Source organism: Mobula hypostoma, chromosome 27, assembly GCF_963921235.1.
Source record: "Mobula hypostoma chromosome 27, sMobHyp1.1, whole genome shotgun sequence".
Classification (NCBI taxonomy): domain Eukaryota; kingdom Metazoa; phylum Chordata; class Chondrichthyes; order Myliobatiformes; family Myliobatidae; genus Mobula; species Mobula hypostoma.
Window position 1 is genome coordinate 17,819,725 of NC_086123.1, and position 22,470 is coordinate 17,842,194.

Consider the following 22,470-nt stretch of genomic DNA (forward strand, 5'->3'; position numbering starts at 1 on the left):
AAGTACTGGTCAGAGAAACATCATTTTAGGTTTAGAAATACTTATATTCTTTAAAATTAGTTTATTATTTGATTAGGATTAGAATATAGTGCACACAGAGTATGTGTTTGCTGTGGTTGTGTGAATCCAGTTTCAAACTTGTATATTTGCCATTGTCCAGCAACTCCTTCATGATTGGTAGGGCTGTGTAACCTTTAATTTTTTTTTTTCTTCATTGGTCTTCTGCAATATATTCCAACCATACCTAGAGCTGGAAAGAACATCAACTTGATAGAATAATAGTAAGTTGATAAATATGCAATTTTAACACCTTTTCGGAGCTGCAAGAGCTCCAGGCCCTTCAACTTGTGATAGAGCACCAGAAGCTCGGTTGAGTAGATTTCAAGTTAATGGGTCAAGGTGGGAACCAGATATTTAGTGCGTGGTTCATTAAGGTATGATGGCCTTTGCCTGCTTTTGCAATGACATAGTCAAGGCGGCAGACTTTGAGATGCTTAAATCTTGGTGGTTTTTCGGATAAGTGTGAACAAGGATTAATTTGAAAATTATTTGGATAACAAGAGCCACAATAGATGAGGCCAAGGAGATGTATAAATATTAGTGTGAGCAACAGAAAATGCTGGACCTCCTCTGCTTGGCCAGTAGCCACAGTGGACAAAATTAATAGTAGGATTGAGCAGTGAGAAGGGACAAATGGAGAGAAGAAGGGAATACTATTCGCTCTAGCTGAAAAGGGTTGAGGAAAAATACAGGAAATAGATATGGTTGAGAGTCCTATCAAATATAGCAGTGGAGAAGCCTTAGCTAAAGTAAAAGATAGTGCAATCAAAAACAAGTTCTACAACTCCACAGAAACTGGGAGAGAACAATTCCTTCATCTGAATAGTGCTTTTTTTCTCTTTTCTCTTCCCCCCCCCCCCATTGTTTTTCTGTCCACCCAAGGTTTGGGGGCATTCAGTGCAACTTGAGCGAAATAAGTCAAATATTTAGAACCATTGTTTATTTCTGAGTCACGTGCAAATCTAAAGCTCTAGCCCCAACTCTTTCCATTATGTGAGGGAGAAAATAGCAAGACCCCTTGAGGCAAATGGAAAGTTGAATTGGTTTATTTACCTACTCTCAAAATTGACCTATACTTAATTTACTTCACAGGCAGGAGGGCAGGTGGGAGGCATAAGTTAGTTATTGAAGTTTAAAGTTCAAAAATCAAAATAAATCTTAAATTTAAATGTATGTAACAGTAATACATTCTTATGGATACAAGATTTCTTTGACTGTTTGAATCTTTGGTTACATCTGATGTACAAAAACAATACATTTACTCAGTTTATTTCAAATTTTACATTAAAATTCAGTTCTCAAAATTGAATACAACTGAAGACAATGTTCATAGGGCAAAACTTTCTATTGCTAATAAATACAGCACACCTGTTAAAATTTCCACATACATATAAAATACTTTAGATTTCCCAGAAACTGAGTTAAAATTATGTACAAAGCTTTTGAAGCTACTTAATCTTTACTTAAGGTTGCTGGTGCTTGCCAACAACTAAACAAATATTTTAGCCCAGTAGGAAATATACAGTGCACCTAATTAATCTTCCTAACAAAAAAAAAGTCTGATTCTTAAAGGACTGATTGCAAAAGGTTAAAATGAATGGTTATTTCAACCACTGATCCCCCATTTCATCTTGCATGACCAATTTGAAAACATGCATATTAATGTATGAACTTAGCTCCTACAATTCTGCTTTTCATTAATTCATAGGGGGCACATCGAAAGAGTAAAGTGAGCAAGTTTATGGAATGTAGCACTGCCATCTGATGGGCTTGACTTGTAAAGAATGCAGAGCGACTTGTTCTCTGGTCCAGCAAACTGCAGCCACCAGGTTTATTGAGAGTTCCGTAAATGAGAAACGTAGTTCGGTTCAGATACATTTAACTGCAAAATATTGAATAGTTAAAGTCAGAAGTAACCCATATTAAGCTTTAAATACAAGGGATGCAGATTTTTTTTACAATTTTAAAAACTGCCTTCCATTTTATTCTACATTATTAGCAAATAGATCACCCAGGACATGCCCTCTTCTCGCACATTCAGTGATTCTGGAACAGCTTCTTCTCTGCCATCTGATTTCTAAATGGGCATTGAACCGATGAACACTACTTCACTTTTTTATCATTTCTGTTTTTGCATTTTTTAATATAAATATGCACTTACTGCAATCCATTTATTTCTATATTTATCATGTATCGCTGCTAAGTTACCAAATTTCATGACGTATGGCAGTGATAAATTCTGATTCTGGGGAGGGTTTAAACTAGATTTGCAGGGGGGGTGGGAACCAGAGTGCCAGAGCAGATAGTGGAGTGGGGGTGAAAATAAATGATGTTAAAAGTTCATGCAAAGTCACAAATAGAAGGGTTGTGTGCGGTGGTAATAATCTTCTGAAGTGTGTCTATTTCAATGCTAGGAGTATTGTGGGGAAGGCTGATGAGTTGAGGGCGTGGATTAACACATGGAATTACAACATTATAGCCGTTAGTGAAACTTGGCTATAGGAAGGGCAGGACTGGCAGCTTAATGTTTCAGGGTTCCGATGATTCAGACATGATAGAGGCAGAGGAATGAAGGGTGGGGGGGGGGTGGCATTGCTAGTCAGGGAAAATGTTACAGCAGTGCTCAGGGAGGACAGATTAAAGGGCTTGTCTACCGAGGCCATATGGGTGGAGCTGAGAAACAGGAAAGGTAAGACCACATTAATGGAGTTGTACTATAGACCATCCAATAGTCAGCAAGAATTGGAGCAGCAAATCTGCAGAGAGATAGCAAACAGCTGCAGGGAACAAAGTTGTGATAGTAGGGAATTTTAATTTTCCACATATTGATTGGGATTCCCATGCTGTTAAAGGTCTAGATAGGTTAGAGTTTGTAAAATGTGTTCAGGAAAGTTGTCTAGATAGGTTACAGTTTGTAAAATGTGTTCAGGAAAGTTTTCTAAATCAATATATAGAGGTACCAACTGGAGAGGATGCAATATTAGGTCTCCTATTCGGAAACGAGTTAGGATAGGTGATGGAAGTGTGTGTAGGAGAACACTTTGGTTCCAGTGATCAAAACACCATTAGTTTCAACTTGATCATGGATAGAGATAGATCTGGTCCTTGGGTTGAGGTTCTAAACTGGGAAAAGGCCAAATTTGAAGAAATGAGAAAGGATCTAAAAAGCGTGGATTGGGACAGGTTGTTCTCTGGTATGGATGTGATCGGTAAGTGGGAGGGCTTCAAAGGAGAAATTTTGAGAGTGCAGAGTTTGTATGTACCTGTCAGGATTAAAGGCAAAGTGAATAAGGATAAGGAACCTTGGTTCTCAAGGGATATTGGAACTCTGATAAAGAAGAAAAGAGAGATGTGTGACATGTATAGGAAACGGGGAGCAAATGAAGTGCTTGAGTATAAAAAGTGCAAAAAAAACTTAAGAAAGAAATCAGGAGGGCTAAAAGAAAACATGAGGTTGCTTTGGCAGTCAAGGTGAAGGATAATCCAAAGAGCTTCTACAGGTATATTAAGAGCAAAAGGATAGTAAGGGATAAAATTGGTCCTCTTGAAGATCAGAGTGGTTGACTATGTATGGAACCAGAAGAAACAGGAGAGATCTTAAATGGTTTTTTTGCATCTGTATTTACTAAAGAAACTGGCATGGAGTCAATGGAAGTAAGGACATAGGTGAAGGGGGACAAGTTTAAAGAGAACATGGGGGGGCGGGTTCTTCACACAGAGTGGAGGGAGTGTGGAATAAGCTGCCAGATGAAGTGGTAAATTAAGAAAAACTTGGACAGGTATATGGATAAGAGGTGTATGGAGGGATATGGTCCAGGTGCAGGTCAGTGGGACTAGGCAGAAAAATGGTTCGGCACAGCCAAGAAGGGCCAAAAGGCCTGTTTCTGTGCTGTAATGTTCTATGGTTCTAAGTGTTTAAAACACAAATTCTTGCCAGAGTCATGCACATCCTAAAGAAGCTAGGTTAACAACTTAATTCTTGGTCTAGATCAGGAGTTCCCAACCTGGGGTCTACAGCCCCCTCAGTTAATAGTAAGGCTCCATGCCATAAAAGAAGGTAGAGAATCCCTGGTTTAGATCCTTGGACTCCATTGGTCACTCATGTATGTTATCAAATACCAGTTTGTTGTTCTCTCTGCACCTTGTGGCACATCAGGTGGCAAACTTTTGCCATTTCCTTAGCATTTTAAACAAGGCTAAGTTGCTAGCTTGGTGCTCAACCCAGCACTGATGGAAAGTATGCAAGCAGCCAGCCGGATTTGAACTCGGTATCACTTGCCTCAAAGTCTAGAGCGGATGCTACTAAAACACTGGCCTCGATTACCAGTTGCAGTACAGATTGGACGAGATTAGACTTGCCTGGGGATCTTTCTTGGGTGGGATGGTTGGTTTTTGGGACACTGGCGGTTTCTTTGAAATTCCAGGTTTTGGAGGTAGCTTCTCGTCTTCTAATAGTTCATCGTGTGTTCCTCCCAGCTCATAATGTTTCTTCCGGAGATCTCCAAGCTTCATCCTCTCCTGCTCCAGTTTATTTTCCAGCTCCAAAACTTTCACCTACACAAAGCAGTTGATATACAAGAAATCAGGCTTCATACTCCATCACCAGCCCTGTATCTGTTGATCCCCTTAAATTTTTTTTTGAGAAATATGCCTTGAAAGTAGAAGGGACAGAGCTTCCACAGTTCAAGTAGAAGATTTCATAGATTCACGTGAGAGTGAGAGTGTGTGTGTGCGCGCACGCATGCCTTAAATTGTGAATAGCCTTTAAAACTTACTTCCCTGTTGCAGGCTTTCAAACCATAGAATCATCCTTTCAAATTTGCCTTCAAGAACTTTGTACAAGTCCATAAAATCAGCTCTTAATTTGAGAGTATTAGACTTTTGTCTCCCAAGTCATCTCCATGCAAGAAAGAAAGCTAACCTTGTGTTGCACGATAGCACAGCTCTAGGTAGGAAGTCTCTTAGAATGGAGCACAATGGAGCTTACTGGAACTAAATATACAATGACTATGCTGAAGGAAAAAAATCACTATTCCATCATAAGTGCTGTCTCTCAAATGAGTATAACACTTAGTTATTTTAATAGGCAACTATTGAAAGTAGTAACTTTACCTGTGTTTCAATCTCCTGCTTTTTAAGTTTAATCCTTGACATTCCAGAAAAATCCATAGTATCTGGAAAATGGTGGAACAGTAATCTCAATACTCAAACAAATGAACGATGCAAGTATCAAACTGCAGACAAAACTCTGCTAAACCCCATGGGGTCTGGTTACCTTTATCTTCAATCTGTTCCTGTCCAGATTTTGTTGATGCGACCACATTAGCAGCCATCTCATTTACGTGCCTGGAGGCTTGTTGCAACCGGGACAGGTTTCTGCTGCTCCGGTCTGCCTTCACCTGAATGGAGAAGTTCACCATTTGAGTGGGTAAACGTCACTGAGGTCATTTTAAACGGGAATAGTGGAGGCCAGAGTGTAGCAAGGATTTGGAGAGGGATAGGAATGGAGCTGTTCTAGTGTCAGAAGATGTGGTGTTTGGAGTGCAGATAGACAACATGAAATCCACTTCAGCAGGATACACTGTCACCACTATCTGTCTGATCCATCATTGTATTTCAGATGTTCCCTTCAAGCTGCTTTGTTTTCTATGAGGGGGTGATCAATAGGTTTCAACGGGTGCATTTAATGTCAGAGAAATTATACCATATACATGCTGAAATTCTTCTTCTTTTCAGACATCCACGCAAACAGAGGAGTGCCCCAAAGAATGAATGACAGGTAAAACATTAGAACCGCAAAGCCCTCCTCCCACCCCCACAAGCAGCAGCAAGGCAACGAACCTCCCCACCCACCCCCACCAGCAAAAAAGCATCGGCGCCTTCCACCAAGCACTCAAGCGTGCAGCAAAGCATCGGTAACAACACAGACTTGCAGTACCCCAAAAGCTACTTGTTCACCTGATAATTCAACATAACACAGGCTCTCTCTCTTCCCTAATAAGGAAAAAAGAAGTGCCCCCGTTTCCCTATTCCTTCTTTTAGTTGTATTGACTTCTCCATCTACTCCCTTCCCTTGTTTTCTCTTGCGTGGGTAAGCTGTTGTTATTACGAGTCTCCTCACCTTTGATGCAGCCACAAGCTGCGCTGTGCTGGCTCCAACCTCGTGTGAGCAAACAATCAACTCCTCGTACTTCCCGGTCTTGAGGACAACTTTGTCAGCTGAATCTCTGGATTCCCAAAAAAAAACAACCACAAAAACATTCCTTATAGATCATTTCATCTCCTTGATCCTGGGACCAGCCCTCTGCGTGCCCCAAAATCTGATTACTGAAAGTGTAAAAGAAAATTGCAGCATGTCCTGTTAGCTGCTACAGTGAGAAAGGATGGTTACGTACCCTGGCAAAGGGGAAAAGCTTGCTTATCTGTCAACCTGTTACAGTTTCATCAGCTAGCTCAGTGGTCCCCAACCACCGGGCCGCAAAGCATATGCTACCGGGCCGCGAAGAAACGATACGAGTCAGCTGCACCTTTCCTCATTCCCTGTCAGACATTGTTGAACTTGAAGTAACCTACCAAATCATACCAAATAACACACAAAACCTAAAATAACACTAACATAATAAAAGCAGGAATGATGTGATAAATGCACAGCCTATATAAAGTAGAAATAATGTATGTACAGTGTAGTTTCACTGAATAGAATTGGGAAGATTAAGCCAAAACCGATTTGTAGAAAAAAATCGGCACATACACGCATGCACACACAGGTGTCCACGCAAAGCTTCATGGTCATGGTAGTCTTTCTCAGGGTAAACACAACTGTCCCGTATTTGACTGCTACTTTTGTCCCTTATTTGGGAGTGAGAAAGTTGGCAACCCTACTTGAACACCCCCCGCCGTCGGCCGGTCTGCAAGAATATTGTCAATATTAAACCGGTCCGCGGTGCAAAAAGGGTTGGGGACCCCTGAGCTAGCTAATCCACAAAATGATTACTTAGTGTTTCTTTTATAATCCTGAATGCAGGGGCTTGGTGAGGCTGCACCCAAAGAATGTATGTGGTTTTGGTCCCCTTTCTGGAAAAGACCCACCGGACTGGTGGGTTCACCCCACGTGATTGAGTGGGCTAGGCTTGTGATCTTTTAGTGTCTGAACTTCACAGGACGTGTGCGAATGTAGAAGGACGTTGCTCCTCTATGAGCTGTTTAATGTCAGGGCTCGCTATGGGCAGCTTATTCGGCATGAAGATGAAAAAGCTTCACTCAGCTTGCTTCTCTGGTGACTGTAGGGGCCAAGCTGAATTCATTTGTGTTTCTGGATATTAGGGGATTCGAGGACTATGGCGATTTGGTGTGGTAGATCAGCTGTTACCTAGAGCTGACAAAGGTCCAGTCCAGACGGTCTACTCCTGCTCCTGGAACTTCCTGCTTTAGTTCAACAGGAAGGAGGATAGGAGCTGGAGGAAACTGTATCCAGAGATACTGCTAGTTAATACTGGACACATGGGTATGAAGAACAAAACAACTAACCTGAACTCAATTTAAGGTTCCTAACAGGTAGGCTAGGAATGTTGATTGAAGGTTTCATGGAGAAAGCCCAAAGGAAGGCCGTGAGCTTAGTTATTTAATCCGTTTCCCCAGATGTAACTTCCCAGAAACAAGTGAGCCTGGGAAACAGCTAAAAGTTAAATCATAGAATTTCCTCCAAAGACGGTTTCTCAAAAGAACCCAAGGCACAAGATTTTGCCCTGTGCAATCCCCTGCAGCAGCTTTTCTCATGAGAGCAGAAATGATTTTTTATAAAGTTCCTTGTTTCCTGACAGCTCCACCTCAACTCACCACTCGAGCCTTGGGATATATTCCAACAGTGCGATTATCTCTGGGTTTAAAGTAAGCTGGGTTCTATGAGGAAGGGGTGTGGGGGGGCGGAGGGAAGAAAGGTGGTCTGAACCCATACAAATACGATTTCAATCTACATTTCAACAACCATGTCTATTACACAAAGTGGGCATAGGTGCTGTTTCCATAGGCTGCAGTGTATCTAATATCAATGACAAAACCTGGAAGAAGATGGTCAATAATTCTCCTAATAAGGCTCCCTGCTGGGTAAAAATTAATAGCAGCAGAGACACTTCATACTGTATGCAGTGCTTCTCAATCTGGGGGCCACAGACCCACCCTTCCCCCAGTAAATAGTGAGGCTCCTTGGCATTAAAAAGGTTAGGAACCCCTGCTGTATAATTTCAAATGTAACATGGTACAAAGAACAGAATACTTCTCCCTAAACAATTCAGATCATACTGGAAGCCTTCAACAACAAGGCCTCGGCACAGATTAGTTAATACCAAAGCAGCCAAAAAGTGAATCATGGGGAACACTAATTTCTTTGTCCAGTGTCTGAGCTCACCTTGCAGGGTTGGGTACAACGCTAGTCTTTTAAATTTGGGCTAGGAACTAAGCTTAGAGTTTGAAGCATACAGCCTGATTTGCACAGAGAAATCTTAATAAACTCATTGTATTGTTCTATGATGGGGAAATATGGTGCAGTAGACTTTTACTGCCACTATTGCCCAGTGCATGAACTAAGCTCGTGTTCATGTATTTAAAAAAAGGACTAAAGCGGTATGTAATGCAGTTTAAGTGAAACCGATACTAGATCAGCATCTGAGCTGAAGGAAAACAATATAAGGAAATGAATCAGAATTGTTGAAGGATCTTTGCAACCACAGACCACGATCAGCCTTTTGCACTCTAGTTTATATGTATCAGGATACAGAATAAGATTCAAACGGAATTCTAAGGATTCCCATAATACAGGGAGCAGAAATTTACTTGGTGTCTGAAATGGGGAGTTTATACAGTGCCCCTATGTCATTATTTGTTACATGGTCTATGAAATACACCATGCCTTTCTATTTTCCAACGCACTTTCCATCTAATACTACCCCCACTATTAGACGTAGGTATTTTATCCATTACTGGTGATACAGGGACTAAATTACCACAGCACAAAGAACAAGAAAGCAACTACCCAGTGGTTGCAGCCAGTACTTACACCAACTGTGTGGCACCCCATCCAACAGCTTTGGAGGCAGAGATTAGGCCCTCTGTCCAGCGAGAGTTCTTTGCATAGAATTCTTTTGGAGTTGCTGCCCCCTGTAAATGAGTTATTTCTTCATTAATCAAGTTCAAAAATCATCACTTTCATGGATGTCAAAAGACACAACTGGCTTTGTACAAAACTCTCGGGTGTTTTCCTTGAATTAGCTTCAGATTATTTTGCACTTCAGTCCCTCCAAAGTAACAAGTGCTGGAGGGAGCATCCATCCTCCTGGGCATATGTTTGAGTGGGGAAGGCCCAATGGAATGGAAATGCTGGAATCTGGAGCATCACCTGAGCTGCTGGTGGAACTCAGCAGATCAGATAATATCTATGGAGAGAAATGGACAGTTGACATTCTGGGTGCCCAGGTTACGATTGTCCTAAATTGCAGAAACAAACTAACAGGTCATAATTTTAAAACCATGAAGTCGATAAATCAACAAGGAATGTTTCCAACCATCTACTTCAGAACCATCACAAGCATATGTAGGGAGTTTTCTGGAGCTCTGTGAATATAGCAGATATCAATTTTTTTTTTAAAGTCTTCAGTTCTCAATGTACATTGCAAGCAGTAAATTAAAGTTAAAAGTACAGACTATCCCACAGACTACGAGATTACGGTTAGCAAAGTGGTGGTCATTGGATGTATGCATAGGCTCAGCCAAACGTTAAGACAATGGGGTTGTGTTATTTGGCCTGCAACAAACCAGGCAACATGGCGAGGTTATCTGCACCATTGTGACTTGAGTGCAAGCTGGCAGACCAGGCTGAAGTTTCCACATTGCAACTATACCTGTGGCCATGTTAAAGACGCTATCAATAGCTGATCAATTGTGTATTCAGAGTCAACTCACACTGACACTAATCTTGGGCATCCAGCTCTCTGTCTTAAGAAGTTTTTAGACTATCTGTGTCAATTAGTGTGTCTCAGCAGGGGTGTTTGAACATTTAGGTGTCTCCCACTGTAGATAAGTAATTCAAAGGAGGCATTGTCAATCCAAATATTCAAATAAACTATGTCATTGTAACTACTGAAATGTCTTGTATCACTGTTACCTTTGGCCTGAAAGGTATAGAAAGGTACCTTGGAGTTTAAGACTCTACATTGAGTGTCTACAGAAGGATGCTTGTTTGTTGGGATGAATAAAGATTTCTATACCACCAGCTTCAGTGGCCCTGTGGTGACTTCAATCATAGTCACAAGAAGCAGTAGGGAGATGCTGGTGTTCCTCTCTATTGGATTGGACAATGACTTTTATGCTTACCCTGCCACTTTCCACAATCTCTTTCTGCAAGCTCGTTGAGGCCATCACCAACTGCCTTATTGCCTGAAAAGAAATGCAGATTTAAGTCAGTGAGAATTGTTATCTGATGAGACAACCATGAATTCTAGATTCAAAGGTGGCAAGTCCAACAAAGCAGTCTGCCGCAGGCAACATTTGTTTAAATGAACCAACAGCTCTTCAGCGAAGTGTACTGAAGTCCCTTTTTACATGCAGAAAGCAGAGAATTTGTTCAATGAAACACTGTCAAAAGTACAACTGGATTTTCTGTCTGGTAAACTGATTAGCGTCAGAAGACCACAATGCACAGATTCTTACCTTCATGAGACTGGTGCAAGAGTTTAGAATTCTGAAACAAAGATAACAGGAAAACCTCAGTGTACAGCGACAAAAACACTATCAGTTTTTAAGTAAACAGAGTTCTGAGCCTGATGGTGGAGATTCACAAACCTTTCGTTAACTTCAAGTTTAATCCCAGAGCTTCCTTGTCTGGCTTGCTCCATCACTTCCTGCAAGGTGGAACATTGAATGCTTTCAAATCTTGACCAGAGATTCAGAATGTACTGCAGAGCTCCACACTCCAGAAGGCGAGAACTCTAAGATCTTTAAACACAAGGTGGGCGAACACTTCCCAGCTGGAATTTTTTAAACCATTAAGAACGCCAATCATACTTGCCATGGAAACAGAACAAGCTTAAGATCTATATCTGAATTTTGTTCATCTGATTACAAGGTACATCTTAAATGCCTTTAATACAAAAAGTGCATTTCTAAATGACTATTGAGATCCAACTATATTCATGTGCCACAATCCATACTGAAAGTTCACCATGAGCAACACATGATCTACTAGTCCTTAGAACTAAAATATAGCAATCCCTCTCACCCAATAACCAGTGAAGAACAGTAATTAAGTACAGTGGTTGGTTGCTTCCAATCAGTCATGGGCTCATCCATCCTGGCTGAAGTGCACAGGAACACAACAACTGATATCATCAGTTGTTTTAGAACATGTTTTAGAACATGCAGAAAAGCTACTTGCTCTCCCTACCTGGGATTAGACCAAACTGAAAGTAACAACCTACAGGAAATTGCCCAGAAAAGTTTGTAAAGACATCTCAAGAGATACTATTCTGTAATAAAACTGATTAGTCATCTGATAGTAAGAATATGAACCAAAGAAAGTGTAAATCATTTTAGTCATAATGATATTGCACAAAATTAGGGAAACTTACAATGACCTTTTGCTTTCCACAAAAGGTTGACTCTATCCTACCTCAATTCTCTTTACTGCGTCGTCAATGGCTGCTGATGTTGCCGCCATCTCTTTATCCACCATGTCGCCAAGCTCTTCCTGTCTGACGTCCATGCTCTTGGGCCTCAGCTCCTGAGGGGAAAAATTATAATTAAAGTCTCTACTCCAGCTACAATTTTAAAGATCGAAAACATCTACTGAAGATTGTTTAATATCGCAAGAATTTCTGTTTTCTCAAAGCTACTATTTAACAACGAAAGCAAATGCATTTGTCTGAATATAAATTGTAATTGGCATTTATCCTCCTGGATAAAACCAGTATTTCTAGGGCTGGAGATGCTGGAGGAACTCATTAGGAGAGAGGTCATCAATGGAAGGAAATGAACATTTGGCATTTCAGGGCAAGACCCATGAAGTGCCTTGATCCGAAATGTTGACTGATCATTTCCCTCCATATATGCTGCCTAACATTCTGAGTTCCTCCAGCATTTTATAAGTCGCTCCAATATTTCCAGGGCTCTCAGGATTCAGTTAACCAGCCATTTTTCCTTTTCAAACTGTTGTAACCTATGTTTTATTCTTGTAAAGTACTGACCCCAAGTCAGATTCCGACCAGATTCAAGAACAGCAATACGCAGAATCCTCCCCAGATTGAAGGGTCCTACAGTCTAAACTCTGATGGGATTCAGTGACAAATCTAGTTTAAAAACAGAAGCAGTTTACTGAGGATTTAGCACAAATTTCAAAGAGGAATATTGATTTATTTCCAAGGTAGAGGGTTCAGCTGCTGTTTTGCAAGCTGAAAGGAGAAGCCAGTTTTCAGAATGCAGAAGGCTTCCAGCTGCTCCACGATCACTTTGATAGAGAAGGAGCACTATATAATGGAACTCTGGAGGGCAGATGAATCAAGGTGCAATTAAATGAGGCAGTGGTCTTGCTGTTGCTCCTAGTCGTACGTTCCTAATGGACCTCCCTGACCACTGGAGCCGTCACAGTACCAGATTATCTGCTGCAATTACAAGTTTCAATCAATAGCATAGGGATTCAGCACTGCCAGCTCATGGGGTCAGAGAGTCCCACCTCCAGAAGGGCAAAGATGGAACTCCTTGTTACACGTCAGTGATTTCTCATTGAAAGCAGAGTGAACCTGCTGAGTGCAGGTCGGTGGGACTAGGTGAGAGTAGAAGTTCGGCACGGACTAGAAGGGCCGAGATGGCCTGTTTCCGTGCTGTAATTGTTATACGGGTATGGTCAACAGCTGGATCTTCACCTTGCAAAGAAATCAGTGCTCCTCCTTGAGGTTTATACCACATCTCCAGTGCAATGAATTGAATTCTGCAGCTTTTCGTGTGGAAAATGATCAAATCTCTTGGGAGTTGGCATACATCCAGACTTGGGCTTTCCTAGGACCATTTAAGAATATGCCTGGTCAGTTGAAGGTCGTACCTGCCCAAGGTCAAGGATTTTCTGAATCGCTCTCCGAGCAGCTGTGGGGTCTGCATGTGCAACTGACTGCTTATCCTTCAAGTGACCCAAATAGCATAGGCTCTCCTTCCCACACTCTCTGCAGCTGTCTGTTAGTTCTGTGGGGTTGGAAAAATATTTTTATGAGAACAAGCTGAAAATCATTTTAACAAGTTCCAATGTTCCCCAGGAAAGACCCCTGGAAAGTGATTACTTTGGAACAATACTCCCACAGTGATTGCATCCTGTACATCCTGGTTCCAGCGAACTGATGCTTAATTATTAAAACAGTATTTTTCTTAGCCACACACAGAATGCTGGAAGAACCCTGCAGATCAGGCAGTATCAGTGGAAGGAAATGAGGAGTTTCCAACAACCAATGATCTCACTTTTGTGTGGAGCATGGCCAAGTGGTTAGGGTGTTGGACTAGCGATCTGAAGGTCGTGGGTTCAAGCCTCAGCCGAGACAGTGTGTGTGTCCTTGAGCAAGGCATTTAACCACACAATGCTCCAGTCTACCCAGCTGAGAATGGGTACTGGCAAAAGTGCTGGGGGTTAACCTCGCGATAGACTGGCGTCCTATCCGGGGGTGGGCGGGGAGTCTCATACTCTCAGTCGCTTCACGCCACGGAAACCGGCATAAGCACCAGCCTGATAGGCCACAAGGCTTGTGACAGATTTTAATTTTTTTTGAAAATGATCTCACTTTAAGAACCCTTTATCTCATGTTATTATTTATTGCTATTTATTTATATTTGCATTTGCACAGTTTGTTATCTTCTGCACTCTGGTTGATCTTTCATTGATCCTGTTGTAGTTACTATTCTATAGATTTGGTGAGTATGCCCACAGGAAAATGAATCTCAGAGTTGTATATGGTGATATATGTGTACTTTGATAAAAACTTTAACTTGAACTTTGAGTTGATAATTCAGGCCTAGACCTTGCATCTGGACTCAAAGTATCACCTGTCCATTTTCCTCCAAAGGTGCTGTCTGCCTGGTTCTCAGAGTTCCTGCAGCATTTTGTGTGTTGCTCCAGATTCCAGCAGGAAGCGTATAACCAAACTGCAGAGAAACAGCTCTAGCGCCCACAGAGCTCTGTCGAGACAGACCCCAGGAAACCGCAGGAGGAATTCTTAAGTATTTTGTCTGCAGTCTAAGCTCCGCTGCTGAACGGTATGCCAAGACTGCTGTTAAGTGTTTAAGTTAAATATCTTTTCCAGGGTCTTCAGATACACTCAATACTCACTGTCAGCGTGATCAGTTGGTGCCAGATGTGAGGTGGCACTGCCATTTACTATGGTGTCCGCGGCCAAATGTGCAAACCTGGTCAATGCCTGCAAGAGGCTGCTAGCATCTGTGGGAACCAATGGAAGAGTTTCAAACTGAAGGGAATAATTCATTGAACACGCGGAATAAAGAGAATCAGCAAATTAAGGGCAAAATACACATCTTATAAAATGATCTTCACAATACTTTCTAAAGGCTTCAATGTGCAGAACACTAAAAAATGAGCCTCCTCAACACCCACAACATGATCTTTAACAACTATTTTATTAACCCCAATTAAGGTCATTTTGATATTGATATGACACCAAGTGAGGTCTTAATAAGTTCAGGCTCCTGAATCACTGAGTTTGGCACTAAGGCATTCTAATCATGATTTAACTCATTTGAACACACGAACAAGAAGTGGAGAAAGCCACTCGGCCCCTCAATCCACGCAAGATCATGATCAACCCTGTATTCCCATCTGCCCTTTCGCCTCTTTGACTTTCACACACCTACCTACTCCACCCAGTGTTTTACGAATGTTCAAGAGTCCTGCCACCATTGCCCTCTGTGGAAGTTTCCCAAAGACTAATGACATTCAAGAAAAAATACTTTCATTTCATCTGAGTCTAAAATGTGGAACTCATTTTTAATCTGTGTCTCCAAGTTCTAGATTATCCCACAAAAGGAATCATTGACTGTGTAGCCCACCGCAGATTCTTATTTTTAAATCATCTCCTGCTCAAAAGCTTGCCAACCTGCCCATTCCAGTCCAATAATCTTTTCCTTGAACAGATGCAATGCATTAAGACCCTGCCCTAAATATAGAGTACTCCAGAATAGGTCTCAACAATCCCCTATATAAATGAGACATATCCTCCATTTGTATTCAATTCTTTTGACAACTATCTTTTGTTAGTCTTCATAATTACTTGTAGCACCTGCATTTACAAATTGTACACTGGACACTTGGATTTTTCAGCATCTCAAAGTTCTGCAAACTCATCATTTCGATACCATGTTTTTTTTCCCCTGCTAAGATTCTCACTTTTCCACATTAAGTTGCACTTGGCCAATCTTTGTTTCTTCACAATTTGTTATCTTCACAATTTACTTTGCTAAATTTTCAGAAAATAGAAAGATAGCAATTTTAACTCTGGTACCCTTCATACAAATACTGAGGCCCCAGCACAGATCCTTAACACTCATTACATCTTGCCAGTAGAAGAAGACTCAACTGACCTAACTAACCAGGTACATCAGATCTATAGTCATGTGTTAACTCCCACAATTTTAGCTCTTAGTCTCTGCAACAACTTTCGATGCAATACCTAAACAAAAGCCTTTCGGAAATCCGTCTAGATTACGTTACTTTGTTATGCTAGCCAATTTAATGGAGCTTAATTTCCTTTTTGACTTTGCCTGATTAACTTAAAGTTTTCTAAGTGCCCCACCACAGTGGCTTTAATAACACCTTCTACCATCATCTTTATAAAGAGTTGTTAAATGTAACTCCTATATTCTTCTTGAAAATAGGAGTTGCATTTGATATTGTTCAATATAATTGAACTTTCCTCAAATCCATGGAATTGCAGTAAGTTGAAATCAACTATCTCATTCGTTATTGTCTCCAAAATTCAAGAATGAAGTCCTTCGGGATAGGAACTTGTCAGCCCACAGCTCCAACCATTTGCTTAGCACAAATGCAGGATGGCAGTGATACTGCTCTTGCCATTGCCCCAGCACACCACCGCTGAGGAGATTGTGAAGGAAAGGCCTGCATACTCCAAAGGACCTCAGTCTCCTCAGGAAGCAGAGACGACTCATGTGCTATTCTGGGACCACCATGAACTCCTCATTTTCTGTCTGACTTCTCTAGTCTACAGATTAAAATCTTTCCTGATTGTTGCTGTATCTTTTAGACAGGCTCCAACTATTTCTCCCTTTGCACCCTGCCCTGCCGTGTGGTTACTGACAAGTGCCCTACACAGCACATTCACAAGCCTTTATTATTTCACATCTGCACGCTAAATGTTTCCACATCACAGTGAACTGTGGGATCCTTCGTTACAACAGGTCCCAATAACCATGAACATCAGAAGCAGCTGAGCCTCAAGTCCAATAACCCTCTGGCACAGTCATGAACTGGAGACCTTTGTAAAGTTGGCCTTGATATTGTCAGTGTTCACGGTCACACAATCTGTGACCTGATTGTACAACTTGAGTAAGAAACTGCTCCAGGGTAAGTGGTAGGGGGTGGAGATACGTCTCTACCAAAGGAGGTGTAAGGTGCTCCTTCCCTCACTGGCCTGCAGGTCACCTTGGGCAAGGTATATAGCGGCTGCTTAGACCCCCGATCAGGGTCATGTGAAGCCATGGGAACAGGTGGCGGATGGTCGTATGAGCAGCTGGTGCAGATCACAAATCCTGGTTATGCGACCACTGACAGCAAGCAGACAATCTCTGACAAAGTATTGATAATGGCTGGGGTCACCCATCTTGAAAAGACACTGCCCAGAAGAAGGCAATGGCAAAGCCACTTCTGTAGAAAATTTGCCAAGAACAATTACGGTCATGGACCACGATTGCCACGTCGTATGACACGGCACATAAAGATGATGATAGGATAAACATCCTGTGAATCTTCACGTGGCAAAATGCAACATGATAGGACAGTCTGTAGTCTCTACAAACCTTTCATAACATTTTAAGCCCAAGCAGACCGAATAATACTAATGAACAGTTGGAAACGGGCACTTATCCAGACTCTCAGCTGATAGGAAAATCCCAGAAAAGTGAGGGAGGAAAATATTTAAGAGCTAGTAATTCACCTTTACAGCAAAGGTGAGCTCAGCTTTCAGAATAGCCACTGAATAAAATGTGGCCATTTGCGATTGAGACGGAGGTGACGGTACCTGCCATGTTCTTTATGTACTGGGAGTGTCCTTGCTGCATCAAGTTCACCGATCCCAATGCTGCCTCTGCCCTGTTGATTAGGTAATCTACAAGAGACAGAAAAGTCAGTTCTTCCCTTTAAAGTGCAAACAAGACGCGTCCTGGGGCTGTCCCACCGTTATACAATACCAGCCTGCACATAGCCATCACAAAGCCCTGAAGGGCACTCAACGCGGGTTTAACGCTGTACTTTGCAACTGTGGTCACTCCCGCAGATAGTGACCATAAACTCAGAGAACAAACATTGCCGACAGAGCAGGGCACAGCTGTTTCTCCAAACTTTATCACTAATGGATCTCCGGAGCAGATTTCTAATTGTGAAGTGGAGAGCAAGCTTGCTTCAATAACAGGGGCACTACAGCGTTTCAGTTGTTACTTGGGCAACAAGCTGCTTATTAGAATGTGGTGCAGTAACCCAATATAGGACAGAACTATATTATATGTGTTTAACGTTAGTCCGCAAAATTAGAGTGGCGCGTGGTGGGGTAGAAGATAAAAAGGGAAGAGTGGAAATTGATTCTTTGAAGAATATGAAAACATTCATAAAGGTGCAGTGGTGTTATTATAGGTGTTGGGAAGAGGAAGGAGCCACAATGATTGCCCCTTTATTAGGGAGAGAGAGAGAGCCTGTAGTATGTCGAATTGCTTTTGTTGTACTGCAGATCATGGTCTTTCTTGCGGGTTTTGCTGTTGCTTGCTTGGTAGGTGGTGGGTGCTGGTGCTTTTTGCTGTTGTAAGTGGGGGGAGGTTGACGCTTGTGCGTGAGAGAGAGGAGTGGGGGACTTTGGGGCTCTAACATTTTTACTGTCACTCATTCTTTGGGGCACACTTCTGTTTTCATGGACGTCTGTGAAGAACAAGAATTTCAGGTTGTCTATTATATACATTCTCTGATATTAAATGGAACCATTGATCGAGTGCCCATGGTTACAGCACAGCACAACCTCTTGATATGATTCTTGTCACAAATTCATAGTTTATTGTAAAGTATATTTCTGAACAACTTTTATCACAAGCTGCTTCAGAACATCATTATATTGCGATCTTGTGCGCTGTTGTTCTCCCCAAGATGACAATTTAACCGAAGCCCCAGGGCACGATCCTACCTGGTGAACTGGTGCACCGGATGTGCAACGGATCGTCCAGTTTTGCAATAGCGTCTTGAATGATGCTCTCAGCTTCCCTCACAGTGCCCTGGACCATGTGGAACTGCTCATCTAGAAGTTTCTGCTGAAGCTGCTGCTCTTGGTTTGTCTGAAATACAAATCAAAAGACATGATGCAGCCATTTGATGTTCTGCAATTACTGGAGGGAAGGAAATACAGTTTTCCTGCCCTCTGCCTTAGACCATAAGACATAGGAGCAGAATTAGGCCATTCAGGCCATCGAGTCTGCCCTGCCATTCTATCATGGCTGATTTTATAATCTCTCTCAACCTCCTTCTCCTGCCTTAACACCTTGACTATTCCCATTTTTCTCAGTAGCTGTCTTTTGTGTCACCATATCAGCACATCATCCATAATCACTGTACACCAGCAGTTCCCAACCTCTTTTATGCCACGTATCCCTAACATCAACCGAGGGGTCTGTGGACCCCGAGTTGGGGACCTCTGCTGTACACTGTTTTTCACAAAGTTGCTTTGTATTCTTCATCATCTCTTTTAACGGCCATTCTTCCAGTCAACCCATCTGAGATGTGTACATATCTGCTCTTCCCACTGACACTTGCATTTCCTATCACAAATGGTGCTATAATGCTGTATACATTGATACTACAAATAGCAATGGTAAAATTAAAGAGAAATCTGTAATGATAGATGGCCAGGATCCCTGCTCCTTTTCTGAATTGTTCCCTGGGATGTTACGTCTATCAGAGAGGGAAGGTGGTGATTCAGCTCTAAGCTCCACTTAAAGATTTCACCTCAGATAGAGCAGCTTTCTCATAGTCCTGCACTGGTTTCAGGTTCGAAGTTGCACTTGTGAACCCATAAAACTTCTGATTCTGTGATGGAGCTAATATTGCAGTGTGACAGCCGAAAACTATATAATCACCAAGCAGGCAGCCAGAACTTGGAATGATAATTTAAAGAGCCTGACCTTCTCCATGAATTTTCCCTGGAGTTCTTCCAGCTCCCGTGAGGCTTTGTCCTTCTCAGTGCGCATCGCCGTCTCCTTCTCCTGAATCGCGTTCTTCAGCGAGTACGCTTCGGCTTCCTTTTCAGCCACAGTCTTCCTCAGGTTGTCCTTCTCTGCCTCGAGGCCTTGCAGTCTTGTGTTCATCTCAGAGCCCGCCTGTAATTCAAGCACCCAGTGCATCAGTGAATAAAATCCCGGGATCCGTTCGTACACCCTGACTGATAAAGCACGTTACTACATGAAATGTCAGGATCCATTCAGAAAGGTGGAGAGCTATTTATCAGAATACAGAATTCGACCAATCTGTCCTGACAAGAGCAAAGTCCCCTTCATATCGAATCCCAGCGTCATGAAGGAAGCCATTTAGGATCCTGTGCCCATGCTGGTTCTTTCAAAGAGTTATCCCACTCTTTTCTCTTTCACCACCACTCTGAAAATGTCTATTTTAATACTGTTTTTGTGAATGATGCTAGTCACCCGGGTGCATTGGAGCAGGATACCTTTCCTTTGTGCTATTGTTGAACTATAAACTCTCCAGCTATTCATAGGAAAACAGTCATTATATAACAGTGACACTGGAGGCTTTGTTACACCATCCGGTGTGAAGACAAGCGATATGGTTCGAGCATATTTCTAACTGCCCCTCTTTGTGGAAACAACAGTTCTTGGTGCCCCTGAGATGGCAGTGGGGTGGGGGGTGGGGGGAAGGGGGGAAGGGGGGGAAATGACATTAATCACAGTTCCAGGATTGCTATTCACTGCTTGGAGGTGGAAAATGCATTCATCTAAATTTACATCTAAAGAGTGGCCATCTAGAGTAATTGTCAACAGCCACTTAGCTGTGCCTTGTCACAAGTTGGCACATCCCAGCAAAGAGGGGAAGAAAATGGAAGGAAGACGATACAACCCGTGTATTAGCACACACGTTCCCCTCTACCCTGTACCCGTGTAATAGCACACGCGTTCCCCTCTACCCTGTACCCGTGTAATAGCACACGTGTTCCCCTCTACCCTGTACCCGCGTATTAGCACACACGTTCCCCTCTACCCTGTACCCGTGTAATAGTACACGTGTTCCCCTCTACCCTTTACCCGCGTATTAGCACACACGTTCCCCTCTATCCTGTACCCGCGTATTAGCACACGCGTTCCCCTCTACCCTGTACCCATGTAATAGCACACGCGTACCCTCTACCCTGTACCCATGTATTAGCACACGCGTTCCCCTCTACCCTGTACCCGTATATTAGCACACGCGTTCCCTCTACCCTGTACCCGTGTATTAGCACACGCGTTCCCCTCTACCCTGTACCCGTGTATTAGCACATGCGTTCCCCTCTACCCTGTACCCGTGTATTAGCACACGTGTTCCCTCAACTCTGTACCTATGTATTAGCACACGCATTCCCCTCTACCCTGTACCCGTGTAATAGCACACGCGTTCCCCTCTACCCTGTACCTGCTCGGAGTTGCGCAGTGAGCCCTGGACGGTAGCCAGCTCTTCCTTGCTCGCCTCCAGTTCCCTTTTCAATTGTTCCATTATGAAGCTCTGGTCCTCCAGCTGTGAGTGGGGATAATAAGCACAATTAGACTTCAGAGACCAAGCAGACATAGGAACTCAGGAAGAGTCCATGAAAATAATACTAGTCCGCAACCTGCTAATCAGTCCAACTCCATATTATAGGGGAGAACGCATGACGATTACCCGTTCCAGATTATGTGCCACATGGAAAATTAATCCAAAGCAACCATTGTTGAAAGATACATCAGGATTTTTTTTTAAATAATATTTATTCACCATTTACTTCAACTATAAAATATTTTCATTTATTTAGCGATACACAGTGTGGAATAGGCCCTTCAGGCTATTCAAGCCATGCTGTCCAACAATCCCCCGACTTAACCCTAGTCTAATCACAGGACAATTTGCAATGACCAATTAACCTATTAACCGGTACGTCTTTGGACTGTGGGAGGAAACCGGAGCACCTGGAGGAAACCCACGCGGTCACGGGGAGAACGTACAAACTCCTTACAGGCAGTAGTGGGAACTGAACCCTGGTCGCCTGTACTGTCAAGCATCGTGCTAACCACTACGTTACCGTGCCGTCCCACTAATGAACAGAGTTAGCTCCTTTCTTCCCCAATCGGATTATTTAATTACTCTTCATATTGAAGAAAACATTTTTGGAAAAAATGAAAACTGCTGGGACAATCACTAGTAGTGATAGAGGCGTCTATATAAAGGAGAGGCATTACATCAACTTGGTGTGAAAACTTGGGCTACTAAATAAATAACCAGATGAACCATCCCTGCTAAGTTTATTTCACTCATAAGTCTTCAGCAGCTGGAAAATAATGACTTAGTCACTTAGCCCATTTGTCAACTCCGTCTAATAAGCACAGCTAACGTTGGAACTCTATTCACTACACAGGGCTGCAGTCTCTTGTTTCATTAGTGGATCATATCAAACCTGACTTCACACATTCCTCCAACTCCATGAGTTGTTTGCAAGTTGCATTAGCAGTTATGCAAATGAAAGAAATTCCTCATTTAGTGAATTTTCACCCCCTTGAAAGCATTTGGAAACATATTTTAAGATATAAAATCTATTATGGAAAAGTTAGATTTTGGGTCATTCAATAAAATTTAGTTAAATGCATCAATGAAATTAAATATCCACTCAATGAGGTTGTGTGTTAGAAATTCAGTCCATGGAAATATTTTGCTGCATCTCAACTCTAGGGGGCGCCCTAGTACGTATTAAGCAGACCATGGGACAAGGTGATCTAGCTAATTCAATCAGTTATATACGGAAAAGAAATCAAAGAACATTTTCATATATATATTCCTATTTCCTGAGGAGACTGAGGTCCTTTAACAGCTGCCGGACGATGCTGAGGATGTTCTACGAGTCTGTGGTGGCCAGTGCAATCATGTTT

The 22,470-nt window shown here is 42.3% G+C and overlaps 1 protein-coding gene across 2 annotated transcripts in view; it reads right to left on the bottom strand.

The window, feature by feature from the left end:
* Positions 1 to 76: 76 nt before the first annotated feature.
* LOC134338457 (huntingtin-interacting protein 1-related protein-like) overlaps positions 77 to 22,470 on the bottom strand; it is a 138,183-nt gene continuing 115,789 nt past the window's right edge. For both annotated transcript variants that reach the window (XM_063034276.1, XM_063034277.1), the window contains exons 17-32: positions 20,987 to 21,088; positions 19,489 to 19,683; positions 18,498 to 18,645; positions 17,352 to 17,438; positions 14,414 to 14,521; positions 13,145 to 13,281; positions 11,720 to 11,830; positions 10,894 to 10,952; positions 10,762 to 10,792; positions 10,426 to 10,488; positions 9,113 to 9,213; positions 6,182 to 6,287; positions 5,336 to 5,459; positions 5,173 to 5,234; positions 4,420 to 4,614; positions 77 to 1,942 (exon numbers count right to left, since the gene is read on the bottom strand). In XM_063034276.1, coding sequence (XP_062890346.1) covers positions 1,892 to 1,942; positions 4,420 to 4,614; positions 5,173 to 5,234; positions 5,336 to 5,459; positions 6,182 to 6,287; positions 9,113 to 9,213; positions 10,426 to 10,488; positions 10,762 to 10,792; positions 10,894 to 10,952; positions 11,720 to 11,830; positions 13,145 to 13,281; positions 14,414 to 14,521; positions 17,352 to 17,438; positions 18,498 to 18,645; positions 19,489 to 19,683; positions 20,987 to 21,088 — 1,680 coding nt within the window. In that variant the 3' untranslated portion in view covers positions 77 to 1,891. The remainder of the gene's footprint in view (positions 1,943 to 4,419; positions 4,615 to 5,172; positions 5,235 to 5,335; positions 5,460 to 6,181; positions 6,288 to 9,112; positions 9,214 to 10,425; positions 10,489 to 10,761; positions 10,793 to 10,893; positions 10,953 to 11,719; positions 11,831 to 13,144; positions 13,282 to 14,413; positions 14,522 to 17,351; positions 17,439 to 18,497; positions 18,646 to 19,488; positions 19,684 to 20,986; positions 21,089 to 22,470) is intronic.